At 40.7% G+C, this 19,289-nt stretch overlaps 1 protein-coding gene across 1 annotated transcript in view; it reads left to right on the plus strand.

Moving 5' to 3' along the window:
- The window catches only part of plcb1 (phospholipase C beta 1), a 42,578-nt gene continuing 23,289 nt past the window's right edge, over positions 1–19,289 (plus strand). Inside the window, exons 1-12 of the mRNA XM_089011616.1 lie at positions 1–774; positions 3,436–3,513; positions 5,922–5,990; positions 6,193–6,333; positions 6,390–6,469; positions 8,685–8,738; positions 10,507–10,582; positions 10,708–10,808; positions 14,382–14,545; positions 15,168–15,314; positions 15,376–15,533; positions 19,136–19,218. Of these exons, the coding sequence (XP_088867742.1) occupies positions 676–774; positions 3,436–3,513; positions 5,922–5,990; positions 6,193–6,333; positions 6,390–6,469; positions 8,685–8,738; positions 10,507–10,582; positions 10,708–10,808; positions 14,382–14,545; positions 15,168–15,314; positions 15,376–15,533; positions 19,136–19,218 (1,250 nt within the window). The 5' untranslated portion in view covers positions 1–675. The remainder of the gene's footprint in view (positions 775–3,435; positions 3,514–5,921; positions 5,991–6,192; positions 6,334–6,389; positions 6,470–8,684; positions 8,739–10,506; positions 10,583–10,707; positions 10,809–14,381; positions 14,546–15,167; positions 15,315–15,375; positions 15,534–19,135; positions 19,219–19,289) is intronic.

The raw sequence follows: 19,289 nt of genomic DNA on the forward strand, positions 1-19,289 counted from the left end.
TGCAGGTGCAGGCGGGGCCGACAGCGCCCCCCGTTGGTCGCCAACCAGATCATGACAGTACGTCACTGCAAATGAAAAAATAAATTAAACAGTTATATTTCGGCAGTGCCTCACCAGCCATGAACCTCACAACACGTCACTGTATATATACGTATATATATTCTCCCCCGTAAAAAGTCCTCGAGTGGCCCTTTCCCTTCCCGCACTCGTCTCTCTCCTCCCCCCACCTGTTGAGCTGACATGAAAAAGTCAAGCACTTCCCTCTCGCTGGCTTGATTTGAGCAAATCAACCACCTTTTACATTCCACGTCCACTCCCCCACTTATCTCCCACCGGTTCCCTTTTCCTCTCCTCTTCATCGTCTACGCGTCCCTTTTCTTCCCACCCCCCGCCTCCCCCATTTGTGGGAAGCGGCTTTGCGCATGTCGCCAATGAGTCAATTTGTGGAGGCTGAGCGCGCCGCGTGCTTTGTGGCCTCCCATGAAGACATCTGCTTCAGTCTGTCTGTTGCAGCACGCGGAGGCGGGGGGAGGACCGTGCATCGTATCTTTCAGCGGCAGCGAAGGCGAAGGGACTAGATGATGCTGAGGAGGCGGAAGAAGAGGACGCGGCGGTGCGGCGTCTCCGCCTGTTGACGGCCGTTTGACAAGCTCGGCGCCAGCGCGCGCGTTTGCCATGGCCGGCGCCCAGCCGGGCGTCCACGCCTTAAAACTCCAGCCGCCCGCCGTGTCGCCGACGCTGAGGAACGGCAGCAACTTCATCAAATGGGACGAGGTAAGACGGAATTAGCAAATGTGGCCGTTTAACATGCATTATCCGCCTTTGACTGTATTTTCTGATGTGTTTATTTCTTAATTACAAAAAGGTCCAAAGTAACAAACAAAAACATGACTGAAAAGGTAGCAAATCTGACAAGATGAAACAAATCCTACAGCGTGAAACAAACAATTTCCGAGGAATTAGCAAATATGGCCGTTTAACATCCTTTCGTCTCCTTTGAATAAATTCTTTGATGTGTTTATTTCTTAATCACAAAAAAGGTCAAAAGTAACAAACAAAAACATGCCTGAAAAGGTAGCAAACCTGACAAGATAAAACGAACAATTTCCGAGGAATTAGCAAATTTGGCCGTTGAACATGCTTCTAATTTGATGAGATTCTCTGATGTGTTTATTTCTCAATGACAAAAATGTCCAAAGTAACAAACAAACCCATGACTGAAAACATAGCAAACCTGACAAGATGAAACAAATCCTACAGCGTGAAACAATTTCCGAGGAATTAGCAAATATGGCCGTTTAACATCCTTTCGTCTCCTTTGAATATATTCTTTGCTGTGTTTATTTCTTAATCACAAAAAAGGTCAAAAGTAACAAACAAAAACATGACTGAAAACGTAGCAAACCTGACAAGATGAAACAAACAATTTCTGAGTAATTAGCAAATGTGGCCGTTGAACATGCTTTATTGTCCTTTTCCGATATCCTCTGATGTGTTTATTTCTGAATGACAAAACATGTCCAAAGTAACAAACAAAACCATGACTGAAAACATAGCAAACCTGACAAGATGAAAAAAATCCGGCAGCGTGAAACAAACAATTTCCTAGGAATCAGCAAATATGGCCGTTTAACATGCTTTATCCTCCTTTGACTGTATTCTCTGATGTGTTCATTTTTTAATCACAAAAAGGTCCAAAGTAACAAACAAAAACATGCCTGAAAAGATAGCAAACCTGACAAGATAAAACGAACAATTTCTGAGGAATTAGCAAATTTGGCCGTTGAACATGCTTCTAATTTGATGAGATTCTCTGATGTGTTTATTTCTCAATGACAAAAATGTCCAAAGTAACAAACAAACCCATGACTGAAAACATAGCAAACCTGACAAGATGAAACAAATCCTACAGCGTGAAACAATTTCCGAGGAATTAACAAATATGGCCGTTTAACATCCTTTCGTCTCCTTTGAATATATTCTTTGCTGTGTTTATTTCTTAATCACAAAAAAGGTCAAAAGTAACAAACAAAACCATGACTGAAAACGTAGCAAACCTGACAAGATGAAACAAACAATTTCTGAGTAATTAGCAAATATGGCCGTTGAACATGCTTTATTGTCCTTTTCCGATATCCTCTGATGTGTTTATTTCTGAATGACAAAACATGTCCAAAGTAACAAACAAAACCATGACTGAAAACATAGCAAACCTGACAAGATGAAAAAAATCTGGCAGCGTGAAACAAACAATTTCCTAGGAATCAGCAAATATGGCCGTTTAACATGCTTTATCCTCCTTTGACTGTATTCTCTGATGTGTTCATTTTTTAATCACAAAAAGGTCCAAAGTAACAAACAAAAACATGCCTGAAAAGATAGCAAACCTGACAAGATAAAACGAACAATTTCTGAGGAATTAGCAAATTTGGCCGTTGAACATGCTTTATTGTCCTTTTCCGATATCCTCTGATGTGTTTATTTCTTAATTTACAAAACATGTCCAAAGTAACAAACCAAACCATGATTGAAAACATAGCAAACCTGACAAGATGAAACAAAGCCGACAGCGTGAAACAAACAATTTCCGAGGAATTAGCAAATGTGGCCGTTTAACATGCTTTATCCGCCTTTGACTGTATTTTCTGATGTGTTTATTTCTTAATTACAAAAAGATCCAAAGTAACAAACAAAAACATGACTGAAAACGTAGCAAACCTGACAAGATGAAACAATTTCCGAGGAATTAGCAAATGTGGCTGTTTAACATGCTTTATTCTCCTTTGATGATATTCTCTGATGTGTTTATTTCTTAATGACAAAAATGTCCAAAGTAACAAACAAACCCATGACTGAAAACATAGTAAAAGATGAAACAAATCTGACAGCGTGAAACAAAAAATGACCTGCCCTTGAGGGATTTTGTCATTGTCACTCCAATTCCTGGACCCACAGAATCTTAACTTTTAGGACGACATAAACATTAAGTTCGGCGTAAAAAAAAACCTTGAGAATCTCTTCTTTCATCAGAAAAAAAGAGTTAATTCCCAAGTTATATGGAGTTATCTGAGCTTGAAATGAGGGCTGATGTCCAAAATCCGCCCGGAATTTTGAAAATCACCACCAGGAAAAAAAAAATAAATCATCTTTTGTCCGAAAGCATTTGTTGATGGGGCGCCAGAGCGTGCGGCAACCCGTAAACAGACGTATGGCGATGCAGTTGCCATGGTAACCGCAACGCTAAAACAGAATTGATGCATCATGTGACACAGATAAGAGCGTGTCTATCTGCATGCAACCCCCACAGTGAGGCTCTTTTTTATGTGCCGCTGGCTGTTTTAAAAGAGTCGGTTGCCATGGCGACGCTTGCCAGGGATGCGCTCGGCCTTCGTCGTCAATTTGGGGTTGACTTTTTTTTGTGGTGTTCTTCCGCAGGATCTTTCCACCGTCACGCCAGTCGTGCTCTTTGTGGATCCTCACGGGCTTTATCTCTACTGGACGGACCAAAATAAGGTAAATGACCAAGATCACACAGGTTTGTTTGAGTGTGGACACGTTTTGGTGAAATGTCACCGGCGACTCAAATGGGACATTTCAAGTTGCACTCAGAAAAAAAGGAAACAACAACACACTCCGCTCACTGCTTTTCATTTTTCTGTGTGCGCGCACAAACACACACACACACACACACACACACACACACACACACACACACACACACACACACACACACACACACACACACACACACACACACACATACATAACCCACACACACACATAACCACACTCTCACAACCACACATTCACACCACACACACACCACTCACACCACACACACACACACAACACACACACAACCAAACACACACACACAACACACAACCACACAACACCACACACACACACACAAACACACACAAAACACACACACACACACACACACACACACACACACACCACACAACCACAACAAAACACACGCACACACACAAACACAAACACACACCAACCACACACAAACACACACAACACACACAACACACACACACAACCACACACACAAACAAACACACACACACACACACACACACACAACACACACACACACACAACACAAAACCACACCAACAAACACACACACAACACAACCACACACCACCACGCGCACACACACACACACACACACACACACACACACATAACCCACACACACACATAACCCACACACATAACCACACTCTCACAACCACACATTCACAACCACGCGCACACGCACATACACACACAACCACACACTCAAAGAAACACACACAAACAAACACACATAACCACACTTACACAACAACACACAACCCCACAAAACCACAAACACACACACACACACATGCAAGCAATCATACACAACCGCACACAACCACATACACACAATCACACACGTACACACACGCACACACACAACCACACACTCAAAGAAACACACACACAAACTCACATACACAAACAAACACACACAACCACACTTACACAACAACACACAACCACACAAAACCACACAAACAAACACACTCACAACAGCCCCAGAAAACCACGCACACAACCACACACACAACCACACAAAACCACACACTCAAAGAAACACACACACAAACACACACACACACACAACACACATACAACACACACAAACACACACACATAAGCACACTTACACAACAACACACAACCACACAAAACACACACACACACACACACACACAACACACACACCACACACACACACACACACACACACACAAACACACACAACACACACACACACACACAAACACACACACACACACACACACACACACACACACCACAAACACACACACACACACACACACACACACAAACAACACACACACAAACACACACACACACACAAAACCACACACACACAACACAACACACAACACACACACACAACACGCACACACCAACACACACAACACACACACACAACAACACACAACACACACACACACACACACAACACACACACACAACACACACACAACCACACAACAACACACACACACAACACACACACACACACAACACAAACACACCACACCACACACAACAACAACACACAACCAACAAACACACACACACACACACACACACACACACACACACACACACAACACAACACACACAACACACACACAACACACACAACACACACACACACAACACACACACACACACACACACACACACACAACACACACACCAACTCACACACACACACAAACACACAACCACACACACAACACACAACACACCACACAAAACACACACAAACACACACACACACAAAAACACACACACAACAACACACACACAACACACACACACACACACACACACACACAAACACACGCAACCACACAAAACCACACAAACAAACACACTCACAACAGCCCCACAAATTCACGCACACACGCAAACACACGCACACACACACACCACACAAAACCACACACAACTGCACACAACCACATACACACAATCACACACGTGCACACACACAACCACACAAAACCACACACTCAAAGAAACACACACAAACAAACACATATAACCACAGTTACACAACAACACACAACTCCACAAAACCACAAACACACACACACACACATACAAGCAACCGCACACAACCACATACAAACACACACACACACAAAACCACACGTACACAAACAAACAGACACCCACACAAAACAATAACATACACACACCCACACAATTTGGCACCGATGCAGGAGGCAATCTTAAATGTGTGTGTGTGTGTGTGTGTGTGTGTGTGTGTGTGTGTGTGTGTGTGTGTGTGTGTGTGTGTGTGTGTGTGTGTGTGTGTTTCGGTCTTCCAGGAGACGGAGTTGTTAGACCTGAGCCACGTGAAGGATGTGCGTACAGGCAGACGCACCAAAACCGCCAAGGTAACGGCCGACCGGCGGCCTCTTGACCTTCTTTGCTCCTCCTTTTCACCACTTTGTCCTCCATCTTGCGTGTCGCCGTAGCAACGCCATCTCACCGCTTCTTCATGACTAAGAAAAGAAAAGGGGAAAAAAAAAACAAGCACATGCCATTTTGGGGTAACCGGTTGTTGGGTGTTTGAGTTTGAGGTGTTTTTTTTGCTAGGAGGCCAAATTACGTGAGCTTCTGGACGTGGGCAACCTGGTGGGCCGCTTGGAGAACCGCATGGTGACGGTGGTGACGGCCTCCGACTTCGTCAACGTCAACCAGATCGTCTTCATCGCCTCGCAAGAGGACGAGGCCAAGGTAAGCGTGAAGACGGACGACCGTGATGCTAATGATGCTAACGATTCCCTCTGTAGGTGTGGTGTGAGGAGCTTTTTGGTCTGTCTTCCAACCTGCTGAGCCACAACCTCAACAGAGATCGCAGTCTCCTCAAAGCGTAAGTCAAGACGCGCATGTTATTATTTTAATAATAATATTAATAATATTAATAATATTAATAATATTAATAATAATATTAATAATAATAATAATACATTTCATTTATAAGCACCTCAAAGCGTAAGTCAAGATGCGCATGTTATTATTTTAATAATAATATTAATAATATTAATAATATTAATAATATTAATAATAATATTAATAATAATAATAATAATACATTTCATTTATAAGCACCTCAAAGCGTAAGTCAAGATGTGCATGTTATTATTTTAATAATAATATTAATAATATTAATAATAATATTAATATTAATAATAATAATAATAATAATACATTTCATTTATAAGCACCTCAAAGCGTAAGTCAAGACGCGCATGTTATTATTTTAATAATAATATTAATAATATTAATAATAATAATATAATAATAATAATAATAATACATTTCATTTATAAGCACCTTTCAAAACTCTCAAGGACACTTTACAGTCACATGATAATTTTCTGCGGGTGAGCAGCGGCAGCCACACGTTGCCACAGTTCACTCAACCCGGAAGTTGCTCAAATAGATAGAAAGCTAGCTAGCTAGTTCACTAATAGAACGCTACTAATCATAATACATTGCAGTGACGTGCAGTCAGGGGAGGCAGGTGAGGCTGTGCCTCACCTGCCATCATGGAAATATCAAATGACAAAATAAATTAAACGGTTATATTTATTTAGTGATTTGTACTTTAACATTCTTTTCCATTTAACTTCACCATTTTTGGATTTTTTTTTTTCAAAATCAATAAATTTTCACATTTACCATTCAAATACAAAGTAGAGACGAGCGGTGAGGCACCAGCCGGCTGAGCCTCACCATGGATTGCGCAATCACTATGCTAAATGTGCATCTGCATATCGCTATTAAAGTGTTCAAAAGCTTTTAGTATATGAACGAAATTTCTTACAGTTTAATAACATAAGTAGTAACATAAAATAAAACTAATAGTATCAAGTATAATAATAAGTAAAGTAGTAACATAAAGTTAAAAAAATAATAATAATAACAAATAATATGACAACACAAAGACACAGAGAGTCATTCATTCTTCAGCACTTTCTGTACCCTCTTTGTGACATGAAGCAGTTCTAGATGAAAGAGGAGATGATCAAAGCATCCTTTTCAGTAGTGGATCAGGGACTTCATGGTTGAATGAGCACGTCTACTACAAGCTAAATGTTGAAAGTAAACACGCGGCTGTAGCATCCGTTGACGAAAAGAGATTGTCTCACATCTCTTGTCCCACATAAATCTGCTTCAATTCCGAGCCACGACAGGGAGAAATGGAGTCGGTGGCTGCTGACAGTAGTTGCGAGACCTGTTGTGGCTCAATATTACTTCACATATAAAACATATTTTTCCACAAGCATCCACATACCGTGCATCATTAACTAGCTGGCTATCTAACTAGTTATCGAGCTATCTAACTGGCTGGCTACTTACCTAGCTTTCTATTTGCTATCTTTTAGCTGTCTGCCTAGCTAGCTGGCTTTCTCGATGGCTATCTGTTAGCTATCTAGCTAGCGAACTATTGGATAGCTGACTATCTAGTTAGCTATCTATTAGCTATGCACTAGCTGGCTGGCTAGCTTGCTATCTATTTCAGTTATTCCGGGTTGGGTGAACGCTGGCACGTGTGACTGCCGCTGCTCACCCACAGAAAAAACTTATCCTGTGACTGTCAAGTGACCTTGAGAGTTTTGAAAGGCGCTTATAAATGAAATGTATTATTATTATTATTATTATTATTATTTATTATTATTATTATTATTATTATTATTATTATTATTATTACTATTATCATAATTTCCATCCAGAAGATACTGGAGGGGAATCAAACTGCACATTCCTCAGTCCACCATTTACATTAAACCGCAGAGAATGTAATAATTTTGTCTTCAGCGGACAGTTAAAAAAAAAATCATTGTCACCGCTGCAAGAATCCAAACAAGGACTCGGAAAATCCGACTGGATCCTTCGCATCCTGCTCACCACCTTTTCCAGAAACTCCCTCTCAGATATGGCGCGCATGGATCGGTCGCGCCTGCTTCGGGGGAGTCGCTGGAAAAGGTTGCGGAGAGTCCAGTAGGATTTTTTGCAGAGTGGTTAGAACACTGCCATTTTTTTTTTTTTTTGTTGTTCACAGACTCCTTTAAATTTTTCAGGTACGTGAAGTTGACTCTACAGCCCAATGCGGACGGCAAAATCCCTGTCAAAAAGTGAGTCAAGCCCGCAACTGTTGAGCAGAGTCGATATTCTGCTGGGATGTACGCAAACGTGACAAGGTTACTCTTTCCCGTCCGGTGCTTCTTAAAATAAACTCCATTCCGCGTGCAACAAAAAAAAACAGGCACAGGATCCGTCAAGGTGCTTATTAATTCCGCGCCGACCTGCAAAGTGATAAAAGGAAGAATAACCAGTGGATGAAAAAAAAAAAAAAAAAAAAAAAAAAAAAAATAGGCGTCCTTTTCACCAGTGGATCAGGGACGTCATGGTGGAACGTCTTGAAGTCAAAATAACAAAAAAACAAACAAAATAACAAATAATGTGACATTCAATCTTAAGCATCCTCTTTCTCGTATGAAGCAGTTCTAGATGAAACAGGAGAGGATCAAAGCCTCATTTTCACCAGTGGATCAGAGACGTTATGGTGGAACGTCTTGAAGTCAAAACAACAACAACAACAAAAACACAAAACAACAAATAATGTGACATTTAATCTTAAACACTTTCTGCATCCTCTTTTTCGTATGAAGCAGTTCTAGATGAAACAGGAGAGGATCAAAGCCTCATTTTCACCAGTGGATCAGAGACGTCATGGTGGAACGTCTTGAAGTCAAAATAACAAAAAACAAACAAAATAACAAATAATGTGACATTCAATCTTAAGCACTTTCTGCATCCTCTTTCTCGTATGAAGCAGTTCTAGATGAAACAGGAGAGGATCAAAGCCTCATTTTCACCAGTGGATCAGGGACGTCATGGTGGAACGTCTTGAAGTCAAAATAACAAAAAACAAACAAAATAACAAATAATGTGACATTCAATCTTAAGCACTTTCTGCATCCGCTTTCTCGTATGAAGCAGTTCTAGATGAAACAGGAGAGGATCAAAGCGTCCTTTTCACCAGTGGATCAGGGACGTCATGGTGGAACGTCTTGAAGTCAAAATAACAAAAAAACTAACAAAATAACAAATAATGTGACATTCAATCTTAAGCACTTTCTGCATCCTCTTTCTCGTATGAAGCAGTTCTAGATGAAACAGGAGAGGATCAAAGCCTCATTTTCACCAGTGGATCAGAGACGTCATGGTGGATCGTCTTGAAGTCAAAATAACAAAAACAAACAAAATAACAAATAATGTGACATTCAATCTTAAGAACTTTTTGCATCCTCTTTTTCGTATGAAGCAGTTCTAGGTGAAACAGGAGAGGATCAATGCCTCCTTTTCGCCAGTGGATCAGGGACGTCATGGTGGAACGTCTTGAAGTCAAAACAACAGCGAAAAAACAATATAACAAATAAAATGACATTCAATCTTCAGCACTTTCTGCACCCTCTTTGTTATATGACGCAGTTCTTGATGAAAGAGGAGAGCATCAAAGCATCCTTTTCACCAATGGATCAGGGACGTTGTGGTGATAACCTGTACACATCTGCTACAAGCTAAATGTTGAAAGCAAACAGGAAGCTGTAGCATTCATTTCCCAAAAGAGATTTTCCCACATCTCCTGCCCCACGTACAGTAAATCCGCTTCAATTCTGAGCCGCGACAATTTTAATTTCAGCCATTTTGCCGTTTTTTTTTTTTTTTTTACGAATAGATTTCGCTTCACGAAATGGAGCGCGGCCAAATAACGCCCGGATTAGCCCATCCATGTCTTAGCGCCGGTTCCACTAGAGAACATTTTTGGACCGCTGACAGAATTTGAAGTGATCATGTGACGTGAGGACACTATGATATTAATTTGTTTTTGTTTTTCAGTATCGTTCGCTTGTTTTCATCGGACAGGAAGCGGGTGGAGAGCGCTTTGGAGAATTGCCAACTTCCTTCTGGGCGGGTCGGTCCATTAGTTTTTTTTTTTTTCTGAACACCAAAACGGAATCTCCATTTTGATTTTAGCATCGTTGTTTGTCTCAACCCAGATTGCGCAACTCTGACGCTGTTGTTTCATTCGCTCAATAGGGCGACGCCATCAAACTGGACGACTTCCCTCTGGAGGTGTACCAAAGCTTCCTGGAGCATCTTTGTCCTCGTCCGGAGTTGGCTAACATCTTTAAAATGCAGTGAGTGCACCGTGGGTGTGTGTGTGTGTGTCTTCTTTGAGGAATTGGGGGGCATTGGAGGCACCCGGGAAGTACAGGTAACATCCGAGTTACGATCGGGTTCCGTTCCGACAATACGGTCGTAAGTCAAACGGTCGTAAGTCAAAATCCATTCAAAATGGCAGACGTGACGGTTACACGACAGGATAGTATACAATGTCAATCTGTTGTTTTTAAACATTCTCAATTGAATACTATTAGATACCAAACTGTTTACAGTTCATTTATACATTTTATAACTTTTGGTCTCATTTTTATCATTTTATATTTCGTATTATCAATTTTTATTGCTGTAATGTATACCAAACTTTTTACTGTACATCGATGAAAAGGTTTCTTCAGCCGTCATCTGTACTTCTTTGAAGGTGTCGGACGTTTCACTTCTTGTCCAAGAAACTTCGTCAGCAAACTAAAGTCTTACTGGTAGTTTAGGCCCTATATATATATATCCCTAAAATCTTAGTGAAAGAACATAGATGGTTTGAAAGGGGAGTAAAAGAAGCGATTTTCATAAAACAGCTAAATCCTTCATTAAACCGATATGGTGGGTTGAGGTTCAATTTGGATCGTTCGTACAATAGCCTGCTTAGGTAACATAGGATTAGTAATACTGATGAGGTGATACCGGTGGAAGTGGGGCAATTAGGCCAGTCGTTAGTCAGAACAATAGGAACAATCAGTGGAGCTGCAGGGAGTAGTCCTCTGCTCCCCCCAACCATAGCAGAGTCCAGCACCGCCATGTCTGGACAGTACGTATAGATATACATATAGGGCCTAAACTACCAGTAAGACTTTAGTTTGCTGACAAAGTTTCTTGGATAAGAAGCGAAATGTCCGACACCTTCAAAGAAGTACAGATGACGGCTGAAGAAACCTTTTCATCGATGAATTTGGCGAGAACAATGATGTTCGAAAACCGAAGTTTGACTGTAATAGGAAATGTTTCAGTTTTGGAACAGGTTTCTGGAACAGATTATGGTTGAAAACCAAAGTTTGACTGTCACAGGAAATGTTTCAGTTGCCGAACAGGTTTCCGGAACAGATTATGGTCGAAAACCGAAGTTTGACTGTCATAGGAAATATTTCAGTTTTGGAACAGTTTTCTGGAACCGATTATGGTTGAAAACTGAAGTTTCACTGTCATAGGAAATGTTTCCGTTTTCAAACAGGTTTCTGCAACAGATTATGGACAAAAACCAAAGTTTGACTATAATGGGAAATGTTTGAGTTTTCGAACTGGTTTCCAGAACAGATTATAGACGAAAACCAACATTTGACTGTAACGGGAACGGTTTCAGTTTTGGAACAGGTGCCTGTAGCAGATCATGGTCGAAAACCGAAGTTTGACTTTCATAGAAAGTGTTTCAGTTTTCGAATAGTCATCTGGAACAGATTATGGACAAAAAACAAAGTTTGACTGTCATAGGAAATGTTTCAGTTTTCAAACAGGTTTCTGCAACCGATTATGGACGAAAACTGAAGTTTTACTGTCATAGGAAATGTTTCAGCTTTCAAACAGGTTTCTGGAACAGATTATGGACGAAAACTGAAGTTTGACTGTAACGGGAAATGTTTCAGTTTTCGATCAGGTTTCTGGAACAGATTATGTACGAAAACCAAAGTTTGGCTGTCACAGGAAATATTTCAGTTTTCAAACACGTTTCTGGAACAGATTATGTACGAAAACCAAAGTTTGGCTGTCGTAGGAAGTGGTTCAGTTTTCGAATAGTTTTCTGGAACAGATTATGTACGAAAACCAAAGTTTGGCTGTCACAGGAAATATTTCAGTTTTCAAACAGGTTTCTGGAACAGATTATGGACGAAAACTGAAGTTTGACTGTAACGGGAAATGTTTCAGTTTTCGATCAGGTTTCTGGAACAGATTATGGATGAAAACTGAAGTTTGACTGTAATAGGAAGTGGTTCAGTTTTCGAATAGTTTTCTGGAACAGATTATGTACGAAAACCAAAGTTTGGCTGTCACAGGAAATATTTCAGTTTTCAAACAGGTTTCTGGAACAGATTATGGACGAAAACTGAAGTTTGACTGTAACGGGGAATGTTTCAATTTTCGATCAGGTTTCTGGAACAGATTATGGATGAAAACTGAAGTTTGACTGTAATAGGAACACACACACACACACACACACACACACAGATTATGGACGAAAACTGAAGTTTGACTGTAACGGGAAATGTTTCAGTTTTCGAACAGGATTCTGGAACAGATTATGGACGAAACCTGAAGTTTGACTATCGTAGGAAATAATTCAGTTTTCGAACACGTTTCTGGAACAGATTATGGATGAAAACTGAAGTTTGACTGTCGTAGGAAATAATTCAGTTTTTGAACACGTTTCTGGAACAGATCATGGTCGAAAACCAATGTTTGACTGTAATAGGAAGTGGTTCAGTTTTCGAATAGTTTTCTGGAACAGATTATGTACGAAAACCAAAGTTTGGCTGTCATGGGAAATGTTTCAGTTTAGAAACAGATTTCTGGACCAGATTATGGACGAAAACCAACATTTGACTGTAACGGGAAATGTTTCAGTTTTCGAACACGATTCTGGAACACATTATGGACGAAAACTGAAGTTTGACTGTCGTAGGAAATAATTCAGTTTTTGAACACGTTTCTGGAACAGATCATGGTCGAAAACCAATGTTTGACTGTAATAGGAAGTGGTTCAGTTTTCGAATAGTTTTCTGGAACAGATTATGTACGAAAACCGAAGTTTGGCTGTCATAGGAAATATTTCAGTTTTCGAACAGGTTTCTGGAACAGATTATGGACGAAAACCAACATTTGACTGTAACGGGAAATGTTTCAGTTTTCGAACAGGATTCTGGAACAGATTATGGACGAAAACTGAAGTTTGACTATCGTAGGAAATAATTCAGTTTTCGAACAGGATTCTGGAACAGATTATGGTTGAAAACCAAAGTTTGGCTGTCATAGTAAATATTTCAGTTTTCGAACAGGTTTCTGGACCAGATTATGGACGAAAACCAACATTTGAGTGTAACCGGAAAGGTTTCAGTTTTCGAACAGGATTCTGGAACACATTATGGACGAAAACTGAAGTTTGACTGTCGTAGGAAATAATTCAGTTTTTGAACAGGATTCTGGAACAGATTATGGTGAAAAACCAAAGTTTGACTGTCACAGGAAATGTTTCAGTTGCCGAACAGGTTTCCGGAACAGATTATGTACGAAAACCGAAGTTTGACTGTCATAGGAAATATTTCAGTTTTCAAACAGGTTTCTGGAACAGATTATGGACGAAAACCGAAATTTGACTGTCATGGGAAATGTTTCAGTTTAGAAACAGATTTCTGGAACTGATTATGGTTGAAAACTGAAGTTCGACTGTCATAGGAAATGTTTCCATTTTCAAACAGGTTTCTGGAACAGATTATGGACGAAAACCGAAATTTGACTGTATTTTCACTTTTTGGACATCATTCATTTTACAGTTTCCAAACTAAAATGCAGCTGTGGCAAAGGTCAAAGTGGCGTGTTTTTGATAGGGGCGGCGAGGACGGCGTCCTATCAGTAGACCGGATGACGGATTTCATCAACAACAAGCAACGGGACCCTAGACTCAACGAGATCCTCTACCCGCCTCTGAGACCCGCTCAGACCCGGACGCTCCTGGAAAGGCACCAGAGCGATGTGACTCTGCTGGAACGGGGTCAGGTTTACAAAATGCACCAAAGCAAACTGCGCCGTTGAAATCTTGAAGCCTATTTGGCTTGCTATCTAATAGCTATCTAGTGGCTATCTCATAGCTATCTCATAGCTATCTCCTGGCTGTCCTGTTGGCTATTACCTATCTAGGTAGCTATCTAATAGCTATCTATTAGCTATCTACTGGCTGTCTAGCTGGCTACGAGCTATCTGGCTACCTATTAGCTATCTAGGTAGCTATCTAATAGCTATCTATTAGCTATCTATTGGCTGTCTAGCTGGCTACTAGCTATCTGGCTATCTATTAGCTATCTAGGTAGCTATCTAATAGCTATCTATTGGCTGTCTAGCTGGCTACTAGCTATCTGGCTATCTATTAGCTATCTAGGTAGCTATCTAATACCTATCTATTAGCTATCTATTGGCTGTCTAGCTAGCTTTCTATTTGAGTTACTTCTGGGTTGATTGGAGGCTGGCGCGTGTGGCTGCCGCTGCTCACCCACAGAAAAACTCATACTGTGACTGTAAAGTGACCTTGAGATTTTTGAAAGGCGCTTAAAAATGAAATTTATTATTATTATTATTATTATTATTATTATTATTATTATTATTATGCTTTTCTGCAGGCCTGATCTCCTTGCAGGCCTTCAGCAGTTACCTATCGAGCGACGAGAACGCCGTCATCCCTCCGGACAAACTGGACCAATCGGAAGACATGAGCTTCCCGCTGCCGCACTACTTTGTCAACTCCTCGCACAACACTTACCTGACAGGTGGGAACCCCCCCCCCTCACCCCCCCGCGAAAATGGCCGTTAAAAGTCGTCTGATGGTAGCGGGCCAGCTGGCGGGGAGCTCGTCGGTGGAGATGTACCGGCAGGTGTTGCTGGCCGGATGTCGCTGCGTGGAACTGGACGTGTGGAAAGGTCGCACAGCCGACGAGGAGCCCGTCATCACGCACGGCTTCACCATGACCTCAGAGATCTCCTTCAAGGTCAACGCCGTCGCGCACTAGACACCACGTCGACCTTATTTAATGCCTGAAAACCTTTTTTTCATTTTCTTTTTTTTTTCTTTTCTCTTCTTGTTTACTTTCATTTTTATTTTCATTATTACCAATGGCGAGCCGCGCATTTTTCCACCTAGGCCTTCAGTAGTGCTATGTCCTTCTCGATCTAACCTTTACGACTCAAAGAGCCATTTGGATCCATTTCCCACAGAAAAGAAAACAATGGGAGCCACAAAATCCTTTTGACATTTAAAATGAAGACAACACTGCATCTTTTCATCATCGTTTTTTTTACCTTGATACGTATATGCATAAACAAACTATAGTGTGTTGCATTTATTAATCAATGAACTGTTACAGGGAAGTGAAATTACATTTCTGCACGCAACAAAAACATTTTAAACTCAGAAAAAAAGACGTTGGGTTGAAGATTACTTTCAAATATAATACTCAATATTTATTGGAAAAAAAAAAGAATACAGTAAAGTCTCGTTATATCGATATTCAAGGGAGTCCGAAAAAATATCGATATAACCGCGACTATCGATATATCCGACCCTGTTTGCATGTAATTTTCTACGTGCGTGCGTAGAAATAGTACCGATATAACCGGGACTATCGATATATCCGATGTCGATATAACGAGACTTTACTGTATTTGCAAAATGGCAAATACAATATTTATCACCTGGTTAATGTGATTTCTGCTCCTGCACCTCAGCGCACAGCCTCTACACATCAGGGCTGTATGATCATCCACTTGATAAAATGGATAAATTTTTGCTCTGATCAGCTTTCCGCATCAGTTCCGAAACGGCTCTTTTTCTCTCATCTCTATCCGGATATTTTTGAGCAAAGGCTGTGTGTTTGTTCTGGAAATGTCTTGCGACATTGTTTGCTAACTTCTCATTCCATATTAAGCATACCGGTAAACCCGTTTCATCAGCAGTGAAGGCGAACGAATCGGCCCACGTATCATTAAACGTTCTGTTTTCTTCAGACACTTTTCTTAGATTTATCCATAGTTGGCCTACCTGGGGGTCGAAAAATTCAAGAAATCGTGCACAATTTGGCGGTTGTGACCGGATATACGTCCACTGTCGATGGTTGTGACGTATATTATGACCGACAAAAAAATTGAATACGTTTTATTTTGTATTATTTAGAATCACCATAATCTTCAAATTTAGAATTACGCTTTTAAAAACGAACGAACTAAAATAATATACATTAAATTAAATACTCATTATTTATTTTCTAAAGCCGCAGGGAGACACAGCAGGGGGGTGAAAGAGCCACATGCGGCTCCGGAGCCGCGGGTTGCAGACGCCTGATCTAACCTTTAAGAACTATTTGGATTGGATTTAAGTAGCCTTTATTAGTCTCGCAGTGGGGAAATGGACATTTCACAGCAGCAAAGTAATGAAAGGAAATGGAAAGGAAAGGAAGAAGTAGACAAAAATACAGGAGCTGCTGTAAAGGCAGGCACTCTCGCGACTCTTGTAATCAAAACAACAAAGCAAAAAATAATCAAAGTCAAAGTCAGCTTTATTGTCAATAAATAATGTGACATAACACAAAAGCACATTTGGAAAAACGTTTTAAAATATGTCATTTAGCTACCTAGCTGGCTATCTATTTGCTATCCATTTGCTACCTATTCCCTAGCTATCTAGCGAGCTAGCTATGTAGCTGGCTATTTATTAGCTATATGGATGTCTAGCTAGTTACCTAGCTGTCTAGCTGGCTATCTATTAGCTATATGTTAGCTAGCTGGCTAGCTTTCTATCTATTTGCGTTACTGCCGCTACTCACCTGCAGAAAAACCGATCCTGTGACTGTAAAGTGAACTTGAGAGTTTTGAAAGGCGCTTAGAAATGAAATGTATTATTGTTATTATTATCATTTGTTGAAAGTGCCCATTATAATGCGGTGCGCTTTATGTATGGAAAACGTTTTTAAATACAGGTAACATCTGACTCATAACCAGGTTAAAAAAAAACAGGGAAAAAATGTATTGAAGTTTACGCTTTTTGCTAACACTATAGTTTATAAAGGTGAGTAAGTTGTATTTTTATAACTCATAGAAGTGGTATCTATTTATCTCTATCGAGCTATCTCTCGCTAGCTAGCTAGCTATCTAACCATGTCTATCTATATCTCTATTGAGCTATCTCTAGCTAGCTAGCTAGCTATCTCTATCTATCTAGCTATCTCGCTATCTAGCCATATCTATCTCTACCGAGCTATCTCTATATAACTAGCTAGCCATCTCTATCTATTTATATCTATTGAGCTATCTCTAGCCAGCTAGCTAGCTCGCTATCTCTAGCTCCCCTGCCTCAGCTCTAGTCCTGGCTGCGGTGGACACTCCCCCCGCCGGTGCCATCACACGGTTGATTGCTGTGCGAGAGTGAGATGCTGGCTGGCTAGCCAAAATTGTCGTACGCGTTGCCAGCCTGCCAGCGCATTGCGGTGCCAGGCGTAAAATGAAAATACAAAAATTAGGGTCTGGTGGTCGTGGTCATAAGTACGGGTGGTCGTAAGTCGAGCCGGTCGTAAGGCCGTAATGACTTAAAGTGTCCAAAATCTGAAAAAAATTGAGCTGCGAATTGGGCATTTTCAGAAGGTCCCGCGCCCAGTTCGTGACGTCACGCCAAGACGTCTTGCATTGCTGGAGAATCAAAAGAGATTCGGAGAATATGCTTTCTTGTTACACATCCAGTTATTAAAATGATTCAAATAGTTCTGAAGAGGAAAGCATACATGTTTGCAATCGATTAAATAATTTATTCCGTGCCATTTTGAGGCAACATTGGGGGGAAATGTCTCACCCAAAAAGAGGCACAAAATGGCCACCGAGCTGTTGTGCGGAATGAATCAGCCCGTTTCCACAGGCTGATAAATTCCTTCCATGGAGCTTGGACGCCCTCTTCTGGCTCTGGCAAGTCAAATGCAAGACTTCCTTAATATTCAGCGTGAGTCTTAAAACGAAAAATATAGCTACATGCGGTGGAATCTTTGTAAAATGCGCTAAGTAGAAGTCATTTGAAGCCATTTTACAAATTATGGACACAACTTGTCCGGCGACGCCGGTTGTCCTTTCAATGAGATTGGTTTTAAAATTAAATTGGTTTCAATTGTAACAAAATACTTTTTTTAAGGTAGAAACCATATCGGCATAAATACAGGTAACATCCGAATTACGACCGGTTCGATTTCAGACCACCCGTACTTACGACCACAACCTCCAGACTCTATTTTTACAATTTTAATTCTACGCCTGGCAATGCTAGCAGGCCGGCAACGTGTACTCCAATTTTGGCCAGCCAGCCAACATCTCACTCTCACACAGCAATCGACCGTGTGATGGTACCAAAGGGGGGAGTTTGCCAGTCATTTAGCCTTTTTAATGGATTTCGACTTACGACCATTTTGACTTACCACCATTGGGTCAGAACGGGACTCGGTCGTATGTTGGATGCAACCTGTATTCTAGTTGTTTATTTTATTTGCTGTCGTGCGTTTTAATTTATTATTGTTTTTTTTCTGTTTTGTTCTTTTTCTGTTGACTTTTGTTTGGGCAGGAAGTCATTGAGGCCATTGCCGAGTGTGCCTTCAAGACATCCCCTTTTCCGGTCATCTTGTCTTTTGAGAATCACGTCGACTCGTGAGTCACTAAATTCCTTTTTCATCATTCGAGAGTTTAGCAGAGTTTCAATTTTGACGCATTTACCTCCT

The sequence above is a fragment of the Hippocampus bargibanti genome, linkage group LG13, assembly GCF_051943395.1.
Source record: "Hippocampus bargibanti isolate YZ-2025 linkage group LG13, ASM5194339v1, whole genome shotgun sequence".
In the NCBI taxonomy this organism is placed as follows: domain Eukaryota; kingdom Metazoa; phylum Chordata; class Actinopteri; order Syngnathiformes; family Syngnathidae; genus Hippocampus; species Hippocampus bargibanti.